Source organism: Tympanuchus pallidicinctus, unplaced genomic scaffold (genome assembly GCF_026119805.1).
Source record: "Tympanuchus pallidicinctus isolate F22 unplaced genomic scaffold, pur_lepc_1.0 scaffold17, whole genome shotgun sequence".
Taxonomy (NCBI): domain Eukaryota; kingdom Metazoa; phylum Chordata; class Aves; order Galliformes; family Phasianidae; genus Tympanuchus; species Tympanuchus pallidicinctus.
In genome coordinates, this window is record NW_026294690.1 from 2,439,267 (window position 1) to 2,467,188 (window position 27,922).

The 27,922-nt window shown below is 56.5% G+C and overlaps 1 protein-coding gene across 1 annotated transcript in view; it reads left to right on the forward strand.

Moving 5' to 3' along the window:
• Positions 1-27,922, forward strand: part of BSN (bassoon presynaptic cytomatrix protein) — a 55,571-nt gene that overhangs the window by 21,949 nt on the left and 5,700 nt on the right. The window contains exons 3-5 of the mRNA XM_052679024.1: positions 3,150-3,950; positions 19,871-20,278; positions 21,218-27,793. Of these exons, the coding sequence (XP_052534984.1) occupies positions 3,150-3,950; positions 19,871-20,278; positions 21,218-27,793 (7,785 nt within the window). The remainder of the gene's footprint in view (positions 1-3,149; positions 3,951-19,870; positions 20,279-21,217; positions 27,794-27,922) is intronic.

The following is a 27,922-nucleotide window of genomic DNA, read 5'->3' on the forward strand; positions in this document are numbered from 1 at the left end:
CGTTCTTTTCATGCTCTTTTCTGCCTAATTAAGAACCTCTTAGTACCTGACATTGTTTCTACTCAATGCCATAATCAAGTCACTTCTTCATCTCCTCTTTGATAAAGCAAAAAGATCGACCTCTTTAATTCTCCCATTGCAGACATTTTCTCCTAGAATCCCTGTCACAGATCCGGCCCATATCCTCAGTGGAGTTGTACTCGTCGTTTCAAAATGTCGGCATGGCACTGGTTGTGGTTCTGGAAGGGCTCCCTCACTGCTGGAGGTGGAACTGAGCTGTCTCCATGCTCACCAGCATCGCGCTTCATGCAGGACCCATCTGCATCCCTATTTATCCCTCTACCAGATGCTGTTGTAGGTGATGTTACCGTGGTGATGGGGAGCTTAGTGGAGGGGTACCCAAGCAGTGGTAAGCCCCCGTTGTCCTCCAGATCTGCTCTGAAATCTGTTATAGCCATATCTTGTAGTCACGTTCTATAGGATATTCTTTTTTTTTTGTCAGCATACTAGACCTTGCTTGGTTAAAACACCTTTTGGGCATCACTTCCATTCATTGCTAATACCAATTCTACACTCTTTAATGGGGAATAAAATCAAGTTTGCTTGCCTTGACCTATTTTCCTCAAAACCACATTGACTGGCATATCTGCTTGCCCTTCAGTTCTCTGCTGCGTGACTCCAGTGTCATCTTTCTCTCCTGGATGGATGTCTGGCTGGCTGTCCTGTCAGGTCATACCCTCGTGCCTTGGGTATCCAAGCAGACAACTCTTCCAGACCTCTAAGATTTCCTCAGTATGCTTGAAGATGAACATCGGCACGCAGCAGCTTTCTTAGCTCTCAGAGATCTCTTGGATGCAAAATTATTCAGATCTGCCAAATTTAAATATCCTTGGTGCTGGTAGATGTTGTTGGATGTTCGTCTCAGTTGCTAATAAGCTGGAAATGCTTCATCCTTGTTATGAGCATTATCCTGCTTCCTTCCAAATGTTCACCAGCAGTAATTAGCGCACTTATGCCCTATCTGTCTCATTAGCAGCTTTACTCGCTCCATCCATTAATGAACCCGTGTCCTTCCTTGGACAGCCTTTGTCCCCGCTGCGCTCGATAAAAGGACCCCAAGAGACTTTTGTGCAGTTCCAGTGTTGTGCTGCAATTCGTGCACTTCACAGCTTCCCATCCCCATCCATCAGTCGGTCCCGGTGATGCTGAGCTCTGAATGCTGTTGATTTGCCACCTCCAGTGGTGCCCTTCATTTTGCCCAGCAGTCACATTCCCTTTTAAGCAGCCTGGCTCGCTCCCCATCGGGGGACTGGTTTGGTTTCAGAATCATCCTTTGCACCCCGATTCCCTTTGTGGTTTTCATGATTCCTCCACTCAGATTTGCTCTTGCTGGTTACCCGGTATGGATGTAGAATTGGTAAGATAACTTCTTTCTATTCTCATCTCCATTGCTCTCCCATTTCTCCTCCTCGCCGCAGTCGGTCTGCCCACACAGGGGGAGGCAAGGCAGCCAAGGGGTCCATCAGCCCCCCAGGGCTGTCCTGGTGGCTTGTCCATGAGCCACACTTGGCTTGCATGGCCAGCAGTAGCCAGAAGGCACCTCCAATTGCTGGGGAGCAGTTCTGTGCTGTGAAGATCTCTTTCCCCAATTTCTACCTCGCCCAAGGGTCTTAAAGTATGGATAAGAAGATTACACAGAGAGGCAAGATTTGCATTTCTTAGATACTGGGAACTTTGTGGAGAGAGAGAGAGAGAACCTGAATAGAAGGGATTGGTTCTCCCTTAATCAGAGCTGATGGAGATGGCATGCAAAGCTGATGGGATTTGGGGAGCTGCTCTTTTGAAATAGCATTGCGGGAAGAAACTCCAAGGGATGAGAAGGGGAAAAAAAAAAAAGAAAAAAAGAAAAGAGGAATTCTGCACATCTTTGGTTCGTGGCTCAGATTGGTGATAGCAAGACAGTGAGAAATGGCAAAACCTAGTAAATAGCAGTCGCTGCAGCAACCCAGCGTGGTGCAGCTGGTTTGTGTAGGACAGTGGTTTGGGCAGCACTGTCTGCATGGGGTCCCGTTGTGCTGAGGGTCCAGAGGAGGGATGGGGAGCAGAAGAGAAGAGGTTTGGGGCAAGCAGTGAGCACAGCAGAGAGCAAGAGGAGCTCGGTGCTGACATGCAGCCGGGTCTGTAGGGCAATGGAGTGAGCTGTGCTGGAGACCCAGGGCCATGTGTGGGGCAGAGAGCTGGGGAGCACTTCTGCTCTGTTTGGCACCATACCTGCTTGTCTTGGAGCAATCTGCAGGCATGGTTACCCTGCAGACTGTGCTATACGTTAATACTTGCACAGCTGCTGAGCATCCTGGGGATTCCTCGTTTCAGAAGGCTCGCAACTTTAATACAGCCTCTTTAATTAACTTAATTCAGACATTGGCATGTTACCGGGAATGTCTCTCAAGGGGGGAAAGCCTTTCATTTATCACCACTTAGCCAGGGAGCACTGTATTTTTCATTTGCATCCTCTTGTTCATCGTTGCAAGAGTGAGAATTAACCTCTTGCTCCCAGGCTGGCCTTGTGCCTGCCCGGTGAGGAGAGAAGCTGTTCCCCCCACCCTCAGCATCCCTGACCTTCTGCAGGCCCTGTGCTCTCCTGGAGGGGACTTCATTCTGGTCCCCATTCTGCCTTTCAGGGTGAGGGTTTGGGAGGAGGCTCCATGGGATTAGCGAGGCCAGAGCAGGAGGTAAGTTGGGCTGCCATGCCTTCTCCTCTTGTTCTGCATCATTATGCAGGGCCCTCTTCCACCAGACGAGCGCTGGGAGGGGTATGAGAGCCTCATCTCTAGCAAGAGCTGCGTGGCAGAAGCCTTGGAAGCGAAACAATGCTAATTAAAGCCTGCTTCAGCACAGGCATGTTGTACCTGTGACAGATGGGGTCTGTTCCCTGTGATTGCAAAATACTTTTGTGAAAAACACAGTGCTGAAATGTGGGTTTGGTGTTTTTTTTTTGTGGGGGGAGGTTGATGATTTGCTCATACAGCCTCAGAGGGCTTTGCTTACGGCACTTGTTAGCCATGAGCCCGGTGGTACGTGTGTGTTGCTGCTGGCCTCACCCTGCCCGCTTGGTTGCTCACCATCCCTACCCTCCTCTCATCCCGCAGGTGAAGGAATGGCTGTGCCTGAACTGCCAGATGCAGCGGGCGCTGGGAATGGACATGACCACCGCCCCGCGCTCCAAGAGCCAGCAGCAGCTGCACTCCCCGTCTCCATCTCCATCCCACTCCCCGGCCAAGCTCCCGGCAGGCCAGGAGAAGACCCCGGCGCCCACCCAGCCCGGCGCCCGCCCTGGCACCGCCGCCATCCCCCCGTCCGAGCCCCCCAAAGCACAGAGCACCGTGCCGCAGCGGGAGCAGCACGGCCAGCCGAAAGCTGCCGCTCCTCCCGAGGCGGCGTGGGCTTCCCCGCAGCACCAACAAGCAAAGCCTTCTTCCTCCGAGCAGAAAAAGGCCGTGGGAGACCCCAAACCCACAGCCCCGGCCCCCGGCGCGGGGGCTGCGGAGCAACAGCAGGAGGGGCTCACAGGGAAGCTCTTCGGCTTCGGGGCTTCCCTGCTGACCCAGGCCAGCACGCTCATGTCCGTCCAGCCGGAGGCCCCCGCTCCCGGTCCACAGACTTCTGGCAAAGTGCCTCCAAAAATCGTCTTCAGCGACGCCAGCAAGGAAGCCGGCCCCAAAGCCGCCGGGGCGCAGGGTCGGGTCGGGGCCGTGCCGGCCGCCAAGCCGAGCAAAACGGAGCCGGGCGTCAAGCCAAAGGAAGTGCCGAAAGCCAGGGTGTTGTGTCCCCTCTGCAAGGCCGAGATCAATGTGGGCTCCGGTGAGCCCCCCAACTACAACGCCTGCACGAGCTGCCGGCAGCAGGTGTGCAACATGTGTGGCTTCAACCCTGCGCCTCACCTGGTGGAGGTAAGGGGCCGCGTGCTTTCGTTGCTGAACGTGGGCTGGTTTGGTTTGTGAGGGTGGAAGGGACTGGGCTGCCTGGTAAGGCTTTGCTTGTCTGCAGCGAGCGTTTCGTAAAGAACAGATGTTAAAGTGATCTCACACAAGGAGCAAGGGGTGGTCATGTGGGGGCAGCCCCTTCAAGGCCATGAGAAATTACCTGCTTCTCCTGGAAGGTGATCGAGGAGTCAGCGGATGGGGCAAGGAAATACAAGTAGGTCATGTCGTGCTGTGCCAGAGTCTCTGACGAGTCACCTCCTGGTGCTCCAGGCACACTCCTTGGCCGTGTCCTGCTGCTCAGTAGCGAGGGCGCAGGGGAAGCAGGTTGGGGCTGCACACGGTTTGGAAGCAGCTGAGGGCACGTGTTGGCCCACTGGAGCATGCTGCCCTCCATTCTCCATTGTGTCTGCGATGCGAGGGAGAGGGCTGAGAGGACGGACGTGGAGGTGTAGATGGGGCTGTGTGGATGCGAGTCAGGGTTGAGGTCCAACAGACCTATCAGCCCTGGTTCAGGAGGTCTCTGAATCACGGAGCATCTCCCAAAGCACCCTCACCCCTCCTTGCCACGCACGGCCATAGAGGGGCGTGCTGTTGTCAGGGCTCTGTGTAGTGTCCTACCTCTTCCTCCTGCTTTGGTGACAGGGAACCCTGCAGACTCGTGGCTGAACATCAGACCCTCACCTCACTCTTTGTGGACTCACTGAGTGGGAGCCCAGGGCTGCTTCTGGAAGCGCTGAGGCAGAAAGCCGATACCATCAGCACAGCAAAAAGTTAAGGGGAACTTTCAGTGATCAGAAGTAGGATTGCTAATCTTGGCTCTGTTCCACTGCGGGTAATTACATTTTATGTCCCTAACTCCTCCCTGCAGTTTCAATTACACGCAGCACTTTTATTCTCTTCCTGGAGCTGCCGGTTAAGGCTGCTGCATGCCATCATGCCAGCAACAGCACCCATTTGTGCTACTGAGATTGCTGGGCAGCCATGCTCCTTGTGAGCAAAGTCCTCCACTTGTCATTCCAACCGATTTTGTTCCAAAAAGTCGAGTCCCAGACAGGCTTGTGCCATGGGGCTGCGGGGAAAAGCACCATTTTCCCAATGCCAAATGCCTGTTTTATAGGAGAGCTGTGTGAAAGTGGTGTCATTTTGGGTGCTGGGATTGGAGCTGTAGCAAAATTGCTCTGGAAAAAGAAAAGAAAATAAAAAAAGAGAAAGAAAACTTCAAGATCTTTTAATACGGCCGGGCTTTAGGTTTGCTTGATCTTCTCAGAAAATAGCTCTGTGGTCTGATCCTGTAAGTGTTTCGCCTGCAGCTCACAGGAGCTTGTCCCAAGCTTGGAAATTCATCCAGAGCTCCCTCTTTGAAGTAGCGAGACTTGACCCATTAAATTGCTTTATGAATTAGGACCTTGCAAATTGCCTTTGGGAGCTGCATGACAGCTGCGGAGAGGAGCCCCGGCTGAGGGCAGGGCGGGCAGTCTGTCTGCACTGCTGAAGCCTGGGCACGGCTGTCATCCCCAGCCTCCAAATGTGAGTCGTGGGCACGGGGAGGAGGAGAGGGCATGGGCCACACGTTCTGTCTGTTGGAGGAAGGGTGGAGTTTTGCAGCCAAGTGGCGCTAAATGAACGCATCTCCCATAAATGCAGTTCCCTCATCACTGCAGGCAGTCAAGGCTTTGAGTCACGGTGCTGAAGATGGGCTGCATGCGGTTGTATTTTTCTGGAAGATCCATGTAAGCATTCAAGGGTTGGCAAAAAAAAACAACCCGGGGCAGGGTTTGCTTCGTCACTGTGGGCAAGTGTTTGCTCTACGTAGGTCATCCCTGCTGAGGTGCTGAGGGAATGGCACCCTGCCTTTCCAGGTGTTCCCAGGTGAGAAGGGAGCAGGGCGGGCTCCTTTCCCCGAGCATCCATCCCACCTGTGAGCTGCAGGCTGCTCCAGCAGGGCTGGCTCTCCTCTGCATCTGCATCACGGAGAGCTTGTGCCCGTGGCCAGGAAGGGATGGGGAGTTGTACCCTCAGGTCGGTGTCAGTGTGGCACTGCAGGAGGTGTGGGCTGTGTTGTCCTGTGCTGCCATTGGCCACCAGCTGGAAGGAGCCTGAATGCGTGTCTGACCCGCGCTTCTCTCGCCTGCTCGCCTTACCAGCTTTAAATAAGTTCTCTGTGGGAACTGTCAGATCTGCAGGTGCCTGGAGCCGCTTCCCACCTCGTCACACCTCCTCCAGGAGCACAGCTCCTGCCAGCAGCTCCTGGTGCTCTTCCCACCACGTCGGATCCGGCATGTTGAGGAGCTCCCGAGCTCCCCCAGCCCAGTGCTGTGCAGGTAGGAGCAGGTTTCCATGGCAGGGAGGCAGGCTGTGAGGCCGTTGCCATCCTGAGTGATCTGGCAAGGGCTTTCTTGGAGCGCAGTGGCCCCACGCCGTGCGGCGCATTCTTGGTCACCCCGCTGAACCCAATTGACTCCAGTGGTTTTGTATTAAGGAACAAACGAGCTGTGCATGTTGTGTTACTAAAGGAGCATGGCACGATGCCCCTTTGCCTAATTAAGGAGCCTGAAACAGGAGCTGCAGCAGGTTTTGCTGAAGGCTGCTCCCTGAGCACCAGGCTGTGACCCCCAGTAGGTGTCGTGGGGGTTCCTCTCATGGAGTCGTGTCCCCACTGCACAGCACCCAGATCCAACAGGAGTTTGCAGTTAGGCTCCAAGCACCACATCCAAATTTTGTCCTCCTGGATGTTACTGTGGGGCTGGGAGCTTGCTGTAGGACAGCACCTGAGCTGGAGTCACAATGAGAGAGCCACCTCCACAGCGCACCATGGAAGTCGGCTTTGCCCATCTGAGCCTGCAAATCCCTTTACAGATGGGTAATTAACAGCTTGTCGTGACTCAGGAGTTTTCTCTGCTGCTTAATGTGCTGTGATTAACCCGAGTGCCTGGAGCCTGCTGCCCAAACCCTATGGGAAAGCATGGGGCTGGGTCTGAGTTACATCCAGTTGAATGAAGAGTGGGGTCCCAAAATGCACCTTGCTACTGCTTCTCCTGCAGAACCACTCCTGGGGAGCCCTCCTGTAGACCCATCTTCTGCTGGCTGTGCTTTGGGGCTTCCAGGACCAGTGCAGATGCTGAGCTCCTTGTTGGACCCACTGCCAGCTTGTGGCTGCTTAGAAAACCATCTCAGCCTGTGCCTTTCTTGAATCTGTAGCTCTGCTGTTTCTCGTGGTGCTGCCACCTGCACTGTGCTGCATCCCAGGAGGTGTGCCCTGCTGCCCCGTGTTGTCACCCAGCTCTGTGCCACGGGGCAGTAGCACCCTGCGTGGGGTTTGCTTTGAGTGGAAGCATGTAAGTGTAGGGCCAGGCTTGGAGCGTTGGTGCTCCCATGGGTCAGCAGCATTCCGTATCACAGAATCATAGTGTCTGAGTTGGAAGGGACCCCTAAGGGCCATCTGGTCCCACACCCTGCAGTGTCACCCATAGCTCCATCAGTGCTCAGAGCCCCCCAGCAGGCTGTGCCCCAGGGATCCATCATCTCCCTTTCACCCCACCCCGGGCAGAGCTCAGCAGGCAGTGGGAGGCGGCGATTCATGCTGAGGCGGTGTGGGGATTTGGCTGTTCCTGCTGCCATCCCCTGGGAGCAGGCACAGATTATCCTGATGTGCTCTCAGGCCATTACACAACCTGGCACTTCCTCATTTCTTTATCTTTTTTCTTTTTCTTTTAATTTTTTTTGACGTGCCACGTTGTTGCTTTGTGTGGGAACACGTTGGGACACTTAATCGAGCGTTTAATTGGCTTTGTAGCCCTGTGTTTCTGCTCGGGTTGGGGACTGCAGAGAAGTTGCGGTTTTCCAGCCGTGGCAGCAGATCCTGCGCTTTCTCTCTTGGTGCCCATCCACCTCCCAGCCAGCCCTGTTTCTCCTCACGAGCCCAGCAGCTCTGTGCAGCCATATCCTGCAGAGACCCCTGGAATCAAAGGATGGGGAGGGAAGGGACCGGTGATTGATGATGGGGTTACTGCTTGGGATGTGCACGTGTTGGGCTTCACCGGGACCCAGAGGTGGAAGAAGCCTGTGCTGCACGGCCTGGGGGTGCACCAGTGCTGGCTTCCTCCTCCTTTGTGAGCTCGTAGCAGGGACGTGCATTCCTGCCAAGGCTGCAGTGCTCTGCTGCTGTGCCAGCTGCCCATGTGGGCTGCCAGAGGGCTGCTGCCCTGCCCGCCTTCTCTCCTCTCCTCATAGGAATCGCTCTTATCCCAAACCGTCCTGAATCTGGGAGAGCTGAAGGCTGCCTCATGGGTAATTTGTCAGATGTGCGGGTCAGGAGCTGGCTGGAAACATTTAATTAAATGTCTTTTTGTTGCCATTTGCCACTGAGTTGAAAGGGAAGCATTTCCCCTTTGATTCCTGGAGGTAGGAAGCCCTGGCAGGGACCGGGTGCAGGTGCTGCCTGGCAAAGCCCTGAATGCTGGAAACTGCTTTGTGATTTATCCGTGCTGCTTTTCTGCTCTCTCAAAGGAAGCCCTCAGGTGTGCAGCAAGCTGTGTGCCAGCCTTTTGCAGATATTGGAGCCCTGCAGGCGCTCGTGGCCCCTTTTCCTTCTGCCAGGCCCTGGCACACCTGCATCCAGGGACCTGGCACTGGCAGGGTTCGGGTTTTGCTTTGTTCAGAGTCATAAAGTCTCATTTTGTACATGAGGTTGAAAGGAAGTAATCAGAAGCCTAGGAGGGGCTGGCAGGGAGGCATGTCTGTTAACAGAAAGGATTGCAGTTAGGAGCAGAGGCATCCACGTAGATGCTTACACTTGATCCCACAGCAATTGCACTTTTTCATGGATGATCTTTATTGAGTTTCTCTGCTTGTGAGCAGCCTGGAAGGATTCTCGAGCTCCCAGCCCAGTGTCCCCAGAGCAAAACACGTGTGCTACAGCATGTCAATGCATAGAGTATGGAATGTGTATTATTAGTGTTGCCAACACTGCTGCAGGCAGCCCTGGGCAGGCACCAGGAGCTGGACGAGGGATGTGCCATGAGGCAGCAGCTTGCAGAGAGCAGTGCCGTGGGCAGGCTGCCTTCCCTTGCGTGGCCTTTGGCCATGCTGGCACTGTTGGAAAAGAACATCCACAAGTACTCCTTCCTTCCTGCTTTGCCAAGAATTGGTAACCGTGGTGTTGAACCGAGATGCAGGCAGGATGGGCAATGAGCAGAGTTTCTGATGCAACCCTTGCAAAATGCAGGCACTCATCCTGTGCAAGTGCCGAGCTGCAGGAGGCACTCAGGCTGAGAATCCCTGAAATCTCCCCATCTCTTGCTTAAAATTCCCAGAGGGGGCACGTGCTGCAAGCAAAGCCCCAGTGGGTGTGGGAGTGGGATGGGGTGGGCTGGGAATGTGCAGTGCACCCAGCAGCTGCTGCTCCCCTGGCAAAGCATGCACGAGTGCTCCAGAAACTCCAGGGAGCCTCCTGAGCAGCAGGAGGGAACAGCAGACTCCTTTCCAAATGCAGTCTCAGAACGTGTGTGTCCAGGGGGAGCTGGCTGTGGGGGCAGAGCGCAGCGGTGCCATTCGCTCCTGAGGGTGCTCCTGCTGCTAAAAGCTCTTAGGTGCTTCTGGAAGCGATTCACCCACAAAAGCAAATAGTTTCAGCTAATTAAGAACCTGCTTCCAAAAGCCCCCGACGACACTTTGCAACTTAAACAGTTTTCCATGTGCTTGGAACAGAAGCAGCTTTAAGGGAGCAGCTGCTGCTGTTTCCCATCGGCTGCGATAAGCGCTGCGTTCCCTCTCCTCTGTGCCATCCCAGTAGGATCTGAGCACCCCCGTGGCTGCAGGGGACGGGGGGCAGCCTTGGATTTGGCCCAAGGGGGGGAGCCCAGCAGAGCCAGGACATCTCCTGGCCGGGGCTGGGAGCCTTCCCAGAGCTCTGCCTCCGCTTGGCGAGGATTCTTTGGGTCTCTCTGTTTGTGCCTCGCCACGAGGCTGTGCTGAGCCAACGGCAGCTGTTCCTGCGATGCGGTATTTGGAAACTGGGGCATGCTTCTCCCACATCTTTGCTCTCCGTGCCTGGAGTTCCCACCCCAGCCTTCAGCGCTCCCCCTGGCAGTGCCATGAAAACGCGGCGAACCCCCCAGCCGAGCTGAGATCTCACTGCAAAAGCATCCTCCCCACTCTTGCTCTGCACCACTCTCTTCCCACCGCCATCTGCTCTGCCTACTAAAATAAGGCCGTGCCATGGACGCGCTGTGCCGTGCTCAGGAACCCCACGCGGCCCATGGGGCTGCAGGCAGCTCAGCGCAGGGGCACAGCACCAGGACCTCTCCCTCGGCCACTTATGCCATGGTGTGGGGCCAGCTGCTGCCCCCAGGGCTGCGGGTATCCTGAGGGGGGGAGACACAAACGCAGCCAGGGGAGAGAGCAGCATCAGCTCCCTCCCTGCTGCTCCTCCTTCTCCCAGCCTGGTCTTATGCAGCTGCATTGCTCTGTGGCTTTTGTGGTCGTTTGGAGTTTGCTTGCTTGGGTGTTTTCTTTTCTTTTCTATTTTTTTGCACTGCCATGTTTTTAAGGGTACACGTGGGGCACAGAGCACCTGATTCCCAGTGCTGCTGAAGCAGAAGAGCACTGGATTGCAATGGCTTGGAACAAACGTTCTCACTGCAGACCTGATTAGGGGATGACGTGTGCCACTGGGGCGCAGGGATGGGAGCAGGGCTGTGGCTATGGCACACAGTGGAGCTGGGTGAGCAGGCAGCATTGCGCCGCACGGCAGGGCTCGGCACCCGCAAGTGGTGTGAAATTCCCATCTTTATGTAATTTCCCAACTCGCTGGGAACTGTGAAGCGTGACCAGCAGTCATCTGTTTGCTGGGAGCAAATAGCGCGTCAGGGAGAGGCGAGCGAAGCAGAGCCAGGCAGCAGTGCTTGAAGGCACGTGGGCCTGCTGCAGGCTGGAGGCGGAGGCACGTGCCCGGCGCGGAGCAGCAGGTTTCTGGAGCACCAAAGCACACTGGGTGCCTCGCCTCAAGGGTTTGCTCAGCTCAGATCTCCTGTGGCTGCAGGGAGCCGAGCTGCTGCATGTGGCCCTGTCTGCATGGAGCGCGTGGGGAAGGAAGAGGTTCCCAGACGCGTGTTAAAATGGCCACGTGGTTAAAAAAGTGCTAACAACCATTTTGTGTGAATAGCACCATTTCATTTTGGTTCGGTTTCTTGGCTTCGTTTTGCTGTATCTGGTCATTTTCTCTCGTCTTGGCTGAACAAACAGCCCTGGCTTTGGGCGTCTGCCGTCAGCTGGGCTTCTTCGTGCCCATCAACGCTGCGGTGTGCAGGAGAGCAGGGGGTAATGAGGGTTCCCAAACACTTCTGATGGCATCAGAGGATGCTTCAGTTGAGCTCCTGGCTTGATTTCTAGGTATGAGAAGGAATAACCTATTTTTTATTAAGTTAAATTAAAGCAAGTTCTTTACATAAGGTTGTTCTGAAGATGATGACAAATATGTTGGACCCCCCAAATTGCAGACACCCTCTGTAGGTATTTTGTGGGATCCCACGTGTGCCCCCCATGGCCATGGGGTCTTCCAGCATGCAAGGCTGAAGTACAGAGAGGTGCTGGTGTGCGTAATGTGGGGAGTGAAATGGCTCATACGTCTTTGCTGTAGCAATCTGCGTTTCTAGAATGCTTCTGAGCCTTTTGGTATGAGAGATTATTGACCTGTACACAAGTATGAAAGATTATGAGAGTTACTTTTTCAAGCTTATCACTTGATTCATTCCATAAATGTAGTTCCTTTCGTTGAAATACTTGCGCTGCTGGAATTGGGATTGGTGAGCTTGGAGCTTGGAGCAGGGCAGAGGCTTTTTTGAAAAAATGGTCATTTAATGGGATCAGACAGAAATTAAAGCTCACAGTCATCAAGGAATAGGAGTATTTCAGGGTAAAAATGCTGGCAGGGGCCAAGTAAGGGTGTAGAAATAGAAGATAAAGGTAAAGAAAGGAAGGCAGGAGCTGGAGAAAGGTTGAGGGAAGTGGGATTGTTTAGCTTGGAGAAGAGAAGGCTCTGGGGAGACTTCATTGTGGCCTTGCAGTGCTTGAAGTGAGCGTATAAGCAGGAGGAGAACTGACTTTTTGTGTGGTATCATAGTGAGAGGACAAGGGGGAACAGCTTTAAACCGAAAAAGAGGAGATCTGTGCGAGATGTGAGGGAGAAGTGTCTTATTCAAAGGACACTGAGGAGCTGGGACAGGTTGTCTGGAGAGGTGGTGGGTGCCCCATCCCTGGAAGCATTCGAGGCTTGGATGGAGCCCTGGGCAACCTGACCTTGTATTTGGCTTGTGATGTCCTCAGCTTCCGGGCCACGGAACAGACAGTTCCCCAGCGTGCTTCGAAGGTGCTCGTGGTCATCATGGTCATGAAAGAGGCTCAAACCCAAAGAAAGGGTCTGCAAAGGTTGGGGTCTGCAAGGCAGGATGCAGGTTTTTGTCTGGTTTGCAAGTGAATGGCTGCTGCCTGGCATATGTGGAGCCCTGCGCAGCTCAGAGGAGGGCAATCAAACAGCTGGAATCAGCTTTTATCAGAGACAGAAAATTGCTCGATGGGTGGCTGGGTGTTTTAGTCACCATGAGTGCCTGCGAAAAACCAAGGTTTTGATTAAATAAGATTTCTCTCTCTCTCTCTCTCTCTTTTTTTTTTTTTTAAGGACTTTTATCCTCCTGTCTAGTGGGAAAAAAAAAAAAAAAGATTAGAATACTGTATTTCTTTTCTGCAGTTTTGCTAGGTTTCTATTTGCAGGCATTATTTGGCTGCAGACTTGAAATCTCCCCCATCCGGGTTCAGAGAGGTGTGGTTTCTTCATCACACCTATGCATGGTGACATATGTGTGCAGCAGCAGTGTGGCCATGAAAACATATCCCACCAGTGCTGTGCCCATGCCCTGATGGGAGTTGTGAGCAGGGCTCCGTGGTGCCCAATGCCTGGGCATTCTTGCAGAATTATTGGTATGCAGACAGTGTGTGGAGATCCTCCCGCTACTGTTAACCTTGGCTGAGAAATACATCCTGATAATGTGGGCTGTTAAAGATAAGGCTGCCTGGCAGGCTGATAAATCTGGTTAAGGAGTGCTACTTTGCAGAGTAAATTACAATGCGCGCTCAGATCGATTTGAACAGAAATGAACAATGTATTACCGCTCTGTTAATGGGGATGGAATAAATTCCCCCCTCTGTGCTGGGTTTCAGTGTCTCAACTTGTAGCTCAAGACTTGCTAAGGAGATGAGAGCAGCTCTGGCAGCACTGGCATCAACGGGGCGGTAGCACTTCTCACTCACAGCGCTCATCGTGGGCTGGACTGCAGTGAGCTCCAGCAAGGGGCAGCAAAGGGTGGCAGAAGGTGGTGATGCAAGATGCACCAGGGGAGGTTTAGGTGGGATATTAGGGATAATTTCATCACACGGAGGATGGCCAAGCATTGGCAGTGGCTGAAGGCATTGGTGCAGTCCTGATCCCTTGTGGGTATTGAAGGGATGTGTGAGCGTGGCACTAAGGGACGTGGTTTGGTGGCAGGGCTTGTAGGTCAGGTAGGTCAGGCAGATGGTTGAACTTGCTGATCCTGAAGGCCTTTTCCAACCCCAAAGACTGTGATTCTGCATGTGTCAGAGCAGGGTACTTTGCATTTAGCTCACTCAACGGGAGAGCTTTGGAGCACCTCTGCATCCCCCCCTGCCCAGAGCAGTCAGCATGATAAATTTGTGCCTCTCCAGCAGCTGTTAGCCTCGTATACACGATCATCCTTCATCTCATGCCTGTGGCACTCTGCCTGTATCCCAGAGGACTTCATGGGCTATCTTCTACCTGCATATCAGGGATCATATTTTGGCTTTTTTTCTTTCCTCTCTTCGGCCTTTATCTGTTGCAGGCAGTGGTTCTCCTCCTGTCCTCCTATTGTGAGCTCCCCTGCTCCTGCTGGCTGTGCTCAGCTCTCCGTGCTCCTCCTCCATGGCCATGCAGTGCCAGCTCCAGCCACCAGCACCAGGAAAACCTCCCCAGGAATGAGTGCTGTGCATCTACATGGCAGTCCCCAGCGCTCTGGGGGCTTTCTGTTTCACAGGGCCTTCACAGAGGCTGGTCTACAGATGACCCATGCAGCTCCAGAACCATCACGGTAGAGGAAAAGAGGAAAATACAAACTTGTCTTCCGTGGGACAGCCATTGCTAATCTTTGAAAAACAGACCAGGCCCTCTTCTGATTTAATGCCGTTGGCTGTGTTTTATTGTGAACAGAAAATCTCCTTAATTCTTCATCCTTTTGGATTCAGTCTCTCGGAACTGAGCTGGGAGTTAATTTAGCTCTTTCTCCAAGATAAAAAAAAAAAAAAAAGGAGGACGTAGTAGGGCTTAGTGAAAAGAGAGGAAAAAAGTGCTTTCAGCATCTCAGCCTTGCTCTCATTCCTCATCATTTTCTTACTCTTTTGTGGCACTGTGTATTTCTGGCTGTTCCGAAACGTGCCGAGCCGTGCCCATGGTGCTGCCCTGCTGCTGTCCAGAGCCACGTGCAGCACTGGGGTGCACGTTTGGCTTCTCTCACTGCATATAGACACCAACCTTCTTGCATCCACCTCCACCACCCTTGGCCACGCTGGCAGATGGCTTTTCTGCTCCCAGCTCCACCATGAGAGTTCGGCTGTCCCACGAGAGCTGGGCATGTGGCTGTCCCCTGGCCGCCCTGCCTCCCCATGCCACGCGGATGTTATTTCTGCAGCAGCTGTTTTGCACTGCTGCATGTGCGTGTTACTGCAGCAGTGTCATCAAATGGACCCTTCCCAGGGGAGAAGGATGCTCGTCCGCAGCCCTGGGATGTGTCCTGGGGCTTCTAGATGAGCCAAGAGCATCAAAATTAACTCCATATCTGACTGAGGCTGTTTGGTTGTTTGTTTTTTGTTGTTGTTGTGTTTTTAATCTAATGAACTGGAAGGAAATATGTTGAGTGGGGAGGGATGGCTATATATATTCCCCAAAAGCACCGGTTTCAAAATTTTAGACAGCTGTGTACCCGTTTTTAGCAGCCCCTTCACACAGCCCACGCAGCACCCAGAACTTGGAACCCGTCTCGTTTGGAAATACTCTCACTTGATTGGAAAATAGTTTAAATCTTTTAACTTAGAAACACGTTCTTGAGACTCGAGAAGATTTTTAGCACGGAAAATGCAGAAGGCGCTTGCTGGCACAGGGAGCTGAGCTGCTTTGGGAAGGGGTGCGAAGTGGGTGGGAGCAGAGAATTGAGGTGGACGTTGGCGAGGTTGGGTTGTCACGGTGCAAAGACCTGGGCTGCAAGGGCACAAGGGCACAGATCGATGCTGCCAGGCTATGTGGCCTGGATTTTTGGGTCTGAAATGCTGAGTCAAGCGGCTTTTGCCTTGGGAATAAGGTGCTAATTGATGGTAGCAGTAATTACTTGTTAGCAGTCAGGTGCTCCTGCTCAGGTAGTTACAGAAGGAGGGATGACATCGAAAAGGGATGGAGGTGGTGCTGACGGCCAGCCTGTGCGCTGGGAGAGCCCTTCCCTGCTGTCCCTTCCGTTGTGGCTGTGCTTGCTGGGCTCGTCCCGCGGTGCCGGCATGCAGTAAGCCGCACTTGGCATGGGCGTGCTCGTTCCTCGAAGGAAGGCGAAGGGAGCGCCGCTATTACTCATCAGCCAAAGGCTTTCAGCTGCATTAATCCCTTGCTGGTCAGTGCGGTGCGTGGCGGCGGCGCGCGCGGTGGCTGCGGTCCAGCGCTGCTGGGCATGGCGAGGGCTGCTCAGCTCTGCTGGCCCACTCTGCCACTGCCCAGCGGGTGCGGAGTAGGGGGCAGAAACGGGGAAGGAAAATCCCCACCCGTGATTTTTCCCTGGGGAGGAGAAGCTGCATCAAGGTGTGATGGCAGGGAGATTACCCCGTGCCGCTTTTAATCACATTATTGCTGTGCCAAGTGTGATGCTACATCACCGCGGCTGGGGAAGAGCCGGGCAGGGACTGTATCCCCCCTGCCTGGGAGGGCTCTGGGGATGGGTGCCGACATGACAGTGCTGGGGAGCATTGCTCCACTCTGCAGTCAAATGCTCTGTTTAGTGATGAAAACCACATCAGTGGTTTTTGGCTGAGCTAATCTGTGAGCTGTGGTGGCACTGATGCTCACCCGGTTCACATTAATGAAGCCAATTAATGTAGAATAGATTCTGCCAAGGGACGCGCAGACAGCGGTACCCGTGGTTTCGTGCTGCTGTGTTTGCTCTGTGCGTGGGGCACAATGCAGCTGGGAAGCAGGGGATCCTGCCTCCTCCTCAGAGAAACACTGGGAGATTGGCAACTGGGCCAAAACTTGCCCTATAGAATGGCTTGGGTTGGAGGGGACCTTGAAGAGCATCTGGTTCCAAGCCCTTGTGGGGCTTCTGGTTGAGAAGGCAGCACTTGGAACAAGATGAAGGAAATCCCAAGCTGTATTATTTAAATTAGAGATAGTGGACTCATCTGCTATCCCCAGAAATGGAGTATTGCCCACTCGATTGCTCACCGCGTGAACCAACCCTAAATAGGGGGAAGTGCTGGGCAGGGATGGTACACACGCAGCCCCTGCTTGGACCACAGTGCATGCTGGGCTCATCCTTTCCACTGGTTCCCACCCGAGGAAGCACTCATTGGCACACATGGAGGGGCATCGCATGCAGCCCATGGAGGGATTGCTCTGGAGAATTCAGCTGTGCCAATGAGCTGAAACCGAGGGAAGAAGCATTAGCTGGCATTTGGGCAGCAGCATCCAGGGAGCGAAATGAATTACGGCAGTGTTCACGTGCAAGGAGCTGGGAGACAGATCCTTGAGATGGAGCAGGGCTCGAGAAGCCATTCTGCAAGGCTCTTGCTGCTAATTTGGATCTTGATTCAGATAGCAGAAGTGTTTTCCATATTTCCCAGGCACCCATCTGTCATCAGAATGAGCCCTGCGCAGGGCTTGTCAGCAAATAAATGAAATATTCGTGGGATATTCGCTGTGTGTAATGCTGGGAGATGAGATCTGGCTTGTAGGATACTTATACCTCGCGCCGCTTATCTGATTTTGTGCAGCCTCCGTGCCGGTATTTTAATATCTATCGCTTGGAATGTGTAAAATAATGCTGAGGAGCACAAATAACAGCAGAGCTCTGAGATGAGGTGCAGGAGGGGCTCTGTGGGCAGCGCTGGGCTATGCCAGGGCTGGCTGTGTTGGCACAGCTGCTGGAGCTCGCGGTGGAACGTAACCCGGCGGCGCTGGGGGACTCAGCAGTTAATTAAGTTGCCAAGCGGTGGCGATGACCAAAATGATGCGGGAAGGCTTCTATTGTCCTTAATTACCGTTTTGTCGTTGCCCATTAGTAAATTAAAACAATGGTCTGGTAAAGCCCGTCAGGGGTTGGCGAGCGCAGCTCTGGCCAGCCGCCAGCGGCTGCCAAGGGGTAAATGGGCCCCTCAGCCTAAAGAGGGGCCGTGGGAGCTGCAATCACTGCCCAGTCGGTGAGGAGGAACGGCAGAGGTGCCCCAGTCCGGCTGGCACATCTCACCCGGAGCAGAGGCTGAGCCCAGCCAGCTGCAGCCCCCTCCCTGTGCCATAGCCTCCCTGCTCGCTGCTGGGGACGGGCAGCTCAGCGTGGCTCTGCAATCTTCCTGGCAGGGCTATTTTTAATGGAGAGCGTTCCCTTCTCTGGTTCTCAGTGTGGCCCTGCAGAGCTGAGCCATCGCAGCTGCGCAAAGCTGGTGGCAGCTGAGGAGGTGTGGGGCCCCACGAGCCCCCCGGTTCCTGTGGCAGGGTTCATGCTCAGCTGATCTTGGGGGTCCCATAAGCTTCAGCCCACTGCATGCCCCCTGCCCCTGGGGAAGCGCTTGTGGGGTCCCCAGTGCAGGGTGGCGATCGGTACGGGGACAGGGCAGCCAGGCTCCGTCCAGCTCAGACCTGGTGAGCAACCTGGGGCGGCACCACTGCCACCAAAGGGTCTTTCCTAAGCTCCACCCAAACCTCTGTTCTCACACAGCACCCGCTGCTCTGCCTGGGCAGCCCAGAGCCAACAAGGCACCGGGTTTGGAGGCTGAGCTTTGGATGTGCAGGGGCTGCCATCGTGGCTATCCCTGCAGTATGCTGGCCAGAGCCCAAGGGCACGAAGGCACCACCCCAGGTGGGACCTGACCCTTCCCTAAGCTCCCCATTCCCCATGGCCTGCATCACCCCAAAAGGGGCCAAGCAGCTGTGCCATCCCCATCACACCTGCCCTCCCTGCCCCTCCACGTGAGCAGCTCTGCAAGGAAAATGGGATTCCTGGAAGAAAAACGCAGGGCTGAGTGTCTCTGTGAGGAAGGGATTCAATTTGTGTCACACAATTACATTTTCTTCTGCCGCCTGAAATAATTATAGAGCTGAGCGTGGCAAGGAGATCTGATTCAGAGGCAACATGATGAGAGCTAGCTCCGAAATAAAAGAAGACAAATGCAATCATTAGGATACAATAGGCTGCACTTGCCCCTTAATTAGACTTTCTCTTTGATTAAGCAGTAATTAAATATTACCGTGCTGAAGGGTTTCTTTTATGGCCCTGTGCAACCCTGATGCTTTCTGAAGATGCTCCCGCATAGGGCGGGCGGAGGAGAGGGGGCTGTGGGGAGGGGGAAAGGCTTACCTGGGGAATGGGGAGAGATGGCTGTGAGCCGAGAAAAGAGAGAAGATTTAAAATGATGAAACATCAAAAGTGAAGCAAACGTCAGGGCCCTATTCCTGGACATTCCTGTGAGGGTAAAAATAGCCCTTTGAGGACTCGGAGTGGGAGAGTGCTTGTGAGCCCTGAGCAGGGCTTCTGCCTCTCCCTGCAGGCTCTCTTACAGCCCCAGCTGCACGCTGTTTTTTCCAGGTCATGAAATGAAGGCTCTTGCTGAGAGCCTCGCTCAATGAGATTGCCTTGTTCTTTTCCGCACAGCGTGTACTTGGGGTGATATCTTGGGGAAGTTTTTTCTTCACATACTCGTGTAGCCAGTACTTTCTGATAACCTAGAAAAAAAAGATCCCCGAGCATTATGGTTATGCTGTTAGGCCTCTGTTGTAGCAAGGAAAACAAACTGCAGCAAGAAGCTGGGACCCACCAGCAGTGCGGGCACTTGGGTTGTGATGTGTTGGCATTTGCACCATGGTTTGTCTGACCTAAACCTGGGGTCCCCTTGGGGACCCAAACCTGTCCTCCGGATTGTCTTGGTTGGGCCTTCCCCCATGCTGTTGTTTTCAGTGCCTGGTACATTTCTTTGATGCCCTATGCATTGCTTTGATTCCCAGTGCATTGTTTTGATGCCCAATGCATTCCTACTGATGCCCAATGCATTGCTTTGATGTGCGGTCAGTCGCACAGCAGCCCAGTAAGCTGCATCTCCCCATTTCCAGTGGACTTTTCAGCTGCTCTTATTCACAGAGCAGGCAGGGCCAAACACCCCAGCCCACAGGCAGCACACCTGGAGCCAAAGGCAGGTTCACACTGGGCTCGTTCCCCCTCGAATAGATGCTGAAGGTGTTTTGGTGTAGTCTGCAAGAGATCTAGTCTTCCTCGTTAAAACTCCTCCAGGATGATATGAAGGGGGCATAAAAAGCAAGAATGATTTTTGTGTTGTCACAAACCGCAATTAGGACTTTTCACCCTAAGGCAAGATGGGAGGAATGGAACATTCTGATGGTCGTCAGTGCATAGTGAGGCACAGCCCCATGGCGTACTGACTGCTGAGATCTGTGCTCTTGCTGGTGATGGGGCCAGAGCCAGCACAGAACCTTGCCATCCCAGGGCTCACCGTGATGCCCATCTCTGCTGGGCACCGGAGAAAGGGAGGCCCCGTTGGCACCGATTTCTAACATGACGCTTCCTTTCCGTGTCCTGCAGAAAAACGAATGGCTGTGTCTGAACTGCCAAACCCAGAGGCTGCTGGAAGGGAGCCTGGCAGACCCTGCCCCGATGCCGATGCCTGCGCCAAAGCAACCCGTGAGCGGCTCCCCTCGGCACCAGCCGACAGCAGCCAGCCAGCGGGCACCGGTCCCTGCCGAGCCGGTGGCACCTCCCGAACGGCAGCCTTCCCCTGCCAGGAGCCTGCGGGCACCCGAGCAGAGCAGGGCCCCCAGCCCTGCTCCGGAGAAGAAGCCACTGGTGCTAGCAGAGGAGAAGCCGCTGCCCAAAGCTGCTGCGGAGCCATCTGTCGCAGCGCCCAAGGGGAAGAGCGTCAGCCCCAAACTGGAGGGGGAGAGCAAGGAGGGACGTGCAGCCCCTGAAACGCAGAAGGCGAAGGAGCTGGAGGTGAGCTCTGCCCTTGTCCCCGTGGTCACTGTGTTCCATGTCACAGAGAGGCACTTTTCACACCCGCAGTCAAAGCACAGTGCTTCCCAAGAGTCCGAACCGCTCCGGATCTTCTGTTCATAATGCAATAGCTCAGGTAGTTTTTGCCCCATTGGTTTTAAAGGGCAGTCGGAGTTCTCATTAAATGCAAAGCTAATTTTGAAACATTTCCAGCTTGTACTGCAGAAATGGGCATTCCCGAGCTCATTCTGTGTTTTTTTTTTCCCTCTTTAACTCAGTGTGCTTTGGGGAAACAGCCCAACAGCACTGGGATGGCTGCGCCAGGGAGCCATCATGGCCCTTGGGGAGGGAGGCTGCTTGCACCCTGGTGGTCCCCAATCCCATGGGGTCCAAGGTACCCCTGCTCACAGGCTCTCAGGCACAGCCCCCACTGCTGAGTGTGACACTGAGTCTCATTGCAGTGCTGCCTCATTGTACTATCAATTAAAGCAATGCCTTTATTCCTGCTGGCATCCAATGAGGATCCTGGGGACTGCCTTGCTTCTCCAGTGTCCTCTGCAGGGCTATCCATTGGAGAAATTAAATTGCCTTCAGAGGCTGCTGGCCTCACACTGCCTCCAGCCCAGCTGTGCCCTCCGGGCTGTGCTGCCAGTCTCTTGCTCCCTGCCCACACCCAGAGCCAGTGCTGTACTCCCAGTGCTGCCTGAGGCCAAGCTCCTGCCCCCTTCACTAGGGATGTGCTCACAGCCGTAAATATCCCAAGGGTTACAGTGAGGGCTCAGCCATTGCTGGGTCTCTCAGCAATAGAAAATTGAAGGTATTGCCATTATGCAGCCTTCTGGCATTTGCTGTCAGGTGGGGGGCTCTGGGGGGCGTCCCAGGTCCCCTCCTGCTTGGGGCACTCACATACCCTAACTCCACGCTCCCTCTCACCTGCAGGACACGAGCAAGCCTTACCCCCCGGACCTGTCTCGCAGCCCCCAGAGTCTGAGTGACACTGGCTACTCCTCGGATGGCATCTCCAGCTCGCAGAGTGAGATCACGGGGCTGGTGCAGCAGGAGGAGGAGAAACTGAGTGGCACTGGGCTGGCAGGGCAAAGTCCTCCCAGCCCCTCTGAGCTCACCAAGCTAGAGAGCAGCATGCGGCCACTGCTTGAGGCGCGGGGGGCCCCGGCAGAGACCGGCAAGGGCTCAGAGGCACGGGAGGAACAGCGGCAGCGGCAGCGGCCTCGGTATCTCTCCATCACCCCTGAAGCCTTTGACTCAGACGAGGAGCTGGAGGACATCTTGGAGGAGGATGAGGACTCGCTGGACTGGGAGAACCAGAGGGAGCAGCGGGAGAGCGTGGAGTCCTCGGATGAGTTTGGCAGCAAGCTGCGGCACGACTACGTGGAGGACAGCAGTGAGGGGGGCTTCTCCCCGGTGCCTGGACATCCCAAGGGCCGGGAGGAGGTGGCTGACGAGGAGTTCATGCGCAGGCAGATCCTGGAGATGAGTGCAGAGGAGGACAACCTTGAGGAGGAGGAGGAGGAGGGCTACGGGCGCTCCAAGTGCAGTGCCCCCAAAGCCGAGGTGGAGAAAGGAAAAGAGCCTTCCTCAGCCAAGCGGCGCCTGCCGCACGGCCCCGGTGGCCTCTACAAGGAGGAGAGGAAGGAGCTGGAGGCAGCAGAAAGCGATGACATAAGCACAACCCAGGGAGGCCTGCGGCGCTTCAAGACCATTGAACTGAACAGCACCACTGGCTATGGCAGGGAGATGGAGGTGAGCCAGGAGGCTGACGCTGGGCTGGAGAGGGAGCCCGAACTGGAGATGGAGAGCCTGATGGGATCACCCGAGGAGCGATCCCGTGGTGAGTATTCGTCCACCCTGCCGGCCACCACACCCAGCTACACCTCGGGCACCTCACCCACCTCCATCTCCTCCCTGGAGGAGGACAGTGACAGCAGCCCCAGCCGGCGGCAGCGCCTGGAGGAGGTGAAGCAGCAGAGGAAGGCTCGGCACCGCTCACACGGTCCTTTGCTGCCTACCATTGAGGACTCATCAGAGGAGGAGGAGCTGCGGGAGGAAGAAGAGCTGCTGCGGGAGCAGGAGAAGATGCGGGAGGTGGAGCAGCAGCGCATCCGCAGCACGGCACGCAAGACCAAGCGTGACAAGGAGGAGCTGAGGGCGCAGCGGAGGAGGGAGCGCTCCAAAACCCCCCCCAGCAACCTGTCCCCCATCGAGGACGCCTCTCCTACTGAGGAGCTGCGGCAGGCGGCGGAGATGGAGGAGCTGCACCGCTCCTCCTGCTCTGAGTACTCGCCCTCCATCGACTCAGAGGCTGAGAGCTTTGATGCCGTGACCTCCAAGCTGTACAAGTCGGGCAGTGAGTACAACCTGCCAACCTTCATGTCACTGTACTCCCCCACAGAGAAGGTGGAGAATGTGCAGCCCACCAGCAAGCCCCTCAAGAGCGCCGAGGAAGCCTACGAGGAGATGATGAGGAAGGCAGAGATGATGCAGAAGCAGCAGGTCCAGCAGGCCCAGCAGGACATTTCCTATGGTGGTAGCACCTACCAGCAGGTTGGATACCGCAGCACCGAGGGGCAGAACGGCTTCCAGTACCAGTATGCGGACAAATACGGCTATGACAGTGGCCCCACACGCCCCTCGCAGCCCGACTATTCGAGTTCCCTGTCGAAGCCTGGTGCAGTGTACGAGGAGATCCTGCAGACCTCGCAGAGCATTGCCAGGATGCACCAGTCCTCCTCATTTGACCTGGCTGTGGAGAAGGGAGACAAGAAGAAAGGACAGGAGGAGGCGTACCAGGAGAAGCACTTTCTGAATGCCGAGAGTGCATATGCTGAGCTAATGAAGCAGAATGGGGGACCCCTCACCCCCGGCACTAGCCCCACGCAGCTCTCTGCTCCTGTCTCCTTTTCAACCTCTGAGGGCAGCAAGGCGGTTCCCGACGTCCGGGTAACACAGCATTTTGCCAAAGAGGGACAAGACCTGGCCAAGCTCCAGAGCACCCCAGCAGCACCCAGCCCAGCTCCCAAGCCCATCACAGCTCCTTACACCTACAGCAAAGGTACCAGCATGGTCACAACAGCGGTGGCCAGCCCCACCAGCACACCACGGATCTACAGCTCTGCAGAGGCTGCTTCCACACCTGCCAGGAGCTATGGCCCGTCGAAAAGCACCATCAGCTACGGCTCGCAGACAGAGGACATCACACGAAGCAAGGTGGGGGTGGAGACCAGCGTGCAAATGGTGAGGGAGAAGCTCCAAGGGGTGAGTGATGGCAAGCCCCCACCAGCCAAGACGTACTCATTCTTCAAGAGCTCCAGCCCCCCGCTCTCGCCAACGTCTCCCACTCAGAGTCCCACTCGCGCTGCCCCCAGAGCTGCTGTGCCCTCTGGCCCCACTACCAAGTCCACTGCTGAGTTCTCCACGCAGACGCAAAGTCCCCTCCTCACCTACGATGTCCCCACCACCACCGGCCCCTCAGCCTCCTCCCCCATGGTGGCCCAGGGGACACAGACACCACATCAGGCAGGCTCGCCTCGCCTGACCCGGCAGCAGTCCTCACAGGATGCACCCTTCATGCTGATCACACTAGCAGCCGATGCAGCCAGCCAGACCAAACCACCGAGCTCCTCTGAGTCCCCTGCCTCATCCCCCACCAGGATAAGCCAGCAGGTGATCACCCACGGGTACGGTCAGGAGCCAGAGCAGCCGCTGGGCACATTCATCCGGGCACAGCATGTGAAGGACCCAGCCCAGAAGGTGCCCGTGACTTCAGGCCCCGATGGCATCACGGGGCTGTATAGCTGGGGAGCACTGCCTGCAGAGAACATATCACTGTGCCGCATCTCCTCCATCCCCGGCACTTCCCGTGTGGAGCCAGGGCCCAAGGTGCCCAGCAGCAGCGCTGTGGACCTGCGCACTGCTCTGAAATCAGCTCCCATCATCATAACAGACCAAGGCATGGATCTCACCTCCTTGGCCACCGAGGCCAGGAAGTACTGCCTAACCTTGGACCAAATCCCCAGCCGGCAGTCCACAGCCATCCAGCCCCTGATCATCAACCTCAATGCCCAGGAGCAGCCCCACGCCATCATCGCAGCCTCCAGCACCGCCGGCCTTGCCATCGCCTCCCCGATGCTCATCTCTCAGCCTAAGCAGCCCGTGGTCTATGGAGACCCCTTCCAGAGCCGGATGGACTTTGGGCAGGGGGCCGGCAGCCCGGTGTGCTTGGCACAGGTAAAGCAGGTGGAGCAGGGCGTTCAGACGGGTGCTGGCAGAGCCAGTGGGGCAGCTGGCCCTGCACCCACCAGCAAGCCCGAGCCACCAGCTTCTCCCCAAGCGAAGTTCTCCAGGTACAGTTTGCCCAGTCAGATGGTAAAGAAGGATGTGCTCATCACACAGACCAGTGTTGCGCATAGTGTCAGCGGCCTTCAACAGCCATTCCAGCAGGAGCAGGGCTCGGAGCTGTACCGTGCGGTGCCGGTGGAGCTGAAGACCCAGAGCCCTCTCCTTGCCCTGGGTGGCAAGAAGTCCCAGGTGATGATGGTGCAGGTGGAGGATGTGACAGCTGGCCCTGTGACCAAAGTGCTGAAGGAAGAGCCTCCAGCCAACGTGCTGGACCTCACAGGCGTGAAGGCAGAGAGTCAGGTGGCCTGCTGTGACGTGGTCTACAAGTTCCCTTTTGGCAGCAGCTGCACCGGTGCATTCAATCCCACCTCCAAGGTGCCAGAGAAGAAGGCTGCGGACACGGTCCCCAGCAGGAAGGCCAGTGGGCCCCTGTATGGCAGCAGGGAGCCAGAGCTGCCAGAGACCTTCCCATACAGGGAGCAGCCGGCACCTGCACTCTATGAGGAGCACAAATTCTACCCCGCTGGTACCTTTGGGAGACTCTATTCCTCCATGTCGGACACCAACCTGTCAGAAATCGGCATGAACTACTACCCACTGAAGGGGGACCAACCCTTCCACGAGGCCGCGGTGGACCTGAGCACCATGAAGCACTCCTACAGCATCGGCTTTGCTGAAGGTGGGTATCTGGGCCAAGGGCTGCAGTATGGCTCCTACTCTGACCTGCGCCAGCCCGCTGACCTGCTGGGCCACCCGCTCCCTATGAGAAGGTACAGCTCAGCCTCCAACATCTACTCCGATTACCGCTACTCACCCCGAGGGGACCTGGCCAGCTTCCAGGAGTCCAGCCTGGCCCACTACAGCGCTACGACTGCGCGCGAGATCAGCCGCATGTGTGCTGCACTCAACTCCATGGACCACCAGTATGGGGCCCGGCACGCCAATGGTCCCGACACACTGTCTTATGGCCCCGGCGGTAGGGGGCTGCCAGCCCAGCCAGGGGGCGCCGTGGCCCCAAAACCCAGCGGGATGTTCAACCCTTCCGTCCCCGAGACACGGCAGGGCTTCGGCAGCCTGGCACAGTACAACGTGCCCGGCGTGCGCCTGGGTGCCGTCAGGCAGATGTTTGCATCCTCCGCCACCGTGCGGGCAGCCGATGGCATGATCTACTCTACCATCAACACACCCATCGCCTCCACGCTGCCCATCACCACCCAGCCAGCCTCCGTGCTACGACCCATGCTGCGTGGGCTGTACCGGCCCTACGGCCCACCCGGCATGGCCGCTGTCCCGCTCGCCAGCCTGGCCAGGGTGCCTGTCGTTGCGCCGCGCGTCCCACTGGCCCCACAAGGCCTCTATCGCTATCCAGCCCCCAGCCGCCTCCCGGCTTCCTCGATGATGGAGACACCCGTCTACCTGGGCAAGGCAGTCAGCACTGCACCAGGCACAGGCCCCGCTGCCAAAGCCCCCACCGCACCCGCCACTGGCATGCAGAGAGCAGAGGCGTCAGGAGCAGCGCCCCGCACCGAGCCTCCTGCAGCGGGCAGCAAGGAGGGTGGCCAGGCAGCCCCCGTGCCCAAACCAGCCTCGGAGAGCGTACAGCGGGAGGAGCGGGAGCGCGAGGAAGAGCGGCAGCGCAAGCAGCAGGAGCACGTGCTGCAGCTGGAGCGGGAGCGTGTGGAGCTGGAGAAGCTGCGGCAGCTGCGGCTGCAGGAAGAGCTGGAGCGGGAGCGCGCTGAGCTGCAGCGGCACCGGGAGAAGGAGCAGCTGCTGGTGCAGCGGGAGCTGCAGGAACTGCAGTGCATCAAGCAGCAAGTGCTGCAGCAGCAGCAGGAGGAGCGGCACGCGCAGCTGGCGCTGCAGCGGGAGCAGCTGGCCCAGCAGCGCCTGCAGCTCGAGCACATCCACCAGCTGCAGCACCAGTTGCAGCAGCAGCTGGAAGAGCAGAAGAGGCAGAAGACCATCTTCCCCCCCGCTGGTGCCGAGCCCATCAGCCGTCCACCCGAGGGGCCCGCCGAGGTGCCACGGGGCCCAATGCACAATGGACGTGGCTGGACACCAGCCGGCCAGGCGCTGCCCGGGGGTCCTGAAACTGCCAGTGGCCCACGCTACCCTGCACCGCAGCGGCCGCTCAGCAGCTCAGCCTCGGACATGTCACTGCAGGCCGAGGAGTCCTGGGAGCCCGGACGGGGCATCAAGAAGAGGAACTCGATGCCGCGTCTGCGGGACGCCTATGAGAAGGAGACAGCGAGGAAGACAGCGGACAGCAGTGTGCAGACAGATGAGGAGGATGGCGAGGAGCGGTACATGCTGTCGCGGCGACGGCGGTCACGGCGCAGCACCGACTGCAGCGTGCAGACAGATGAGGAGGACAGCGGAGAGTGGGAGCAGCCTGTGCGACGCCGGCGCTCGCGGCCCTCCCGGCACGCCGATGCCGGCACTGAGGGCAAGGCGGACGGCACAGCACGCGGCGTGGCCAGCGTTGGCATCCAGACCATTAGCGACTGCTCGGTGCAGACTGAGCCCGACCAGCTCCTCCGTGTCTCGCCCTCCATCCACATCACCACCCATGACCCTCGTGTGGAGATCATCAAGTACATCTCAGCCCCGGAGAAGACGCAGCGGGGCGAGAGCCTCGCCTGTCAGACGGAACCTGAGCCGCCCCCACAGCCCGGAATCGTGGTGCCCCAGCTCACGGTGCCCACCACCATCACTCCCTACTCCACCAACCTCCAGATGGTCAGCACAGGGCCTCTGGACCCCCACGCTGTCCGGCAGCAGACCCTCGGCAAGTTTGAGAAGAAGAAGCCAGACCCTCTGGAGATCGGGTACCAGTCCCACCTGCCGGCTGACTCCCTCTCCCAGCTGGTGACCCGCCAGCCTCCCCGCTCCCCCCAGGTCCTCTACTCGCCCGTGTCCCCGCTGTCCCCACACCGCCTGCTGGAGTCTTCCTTCGCCACCAGTGAGCGGCTCAACAAGGCGCACGTCCCACCCCAGAAGCACTTCACAGACTCGGCCCAGCGCCAGCAGACGCTGCCGCGTCCCATCAAAACCATGCAGCGCTCACTGTCCGACCCCAAGCCCATCAGCCCCACCTCTGAGGAGGCCGGCAAGGACAGGTTCTCCCTCTACCAGCACTCACTGCTCCCAGGCACCCAGGTACGTGTGTGCGGGGTCATGCTCGGGCACCCACCCCGGTGATGGCACTTTGTGTCCCAGCTCAGTGCACGTCTCACCCTGCTGGGCTCAGACGTGTCCTCACACGGCATCCTTCCCTGTGTGTGCCTG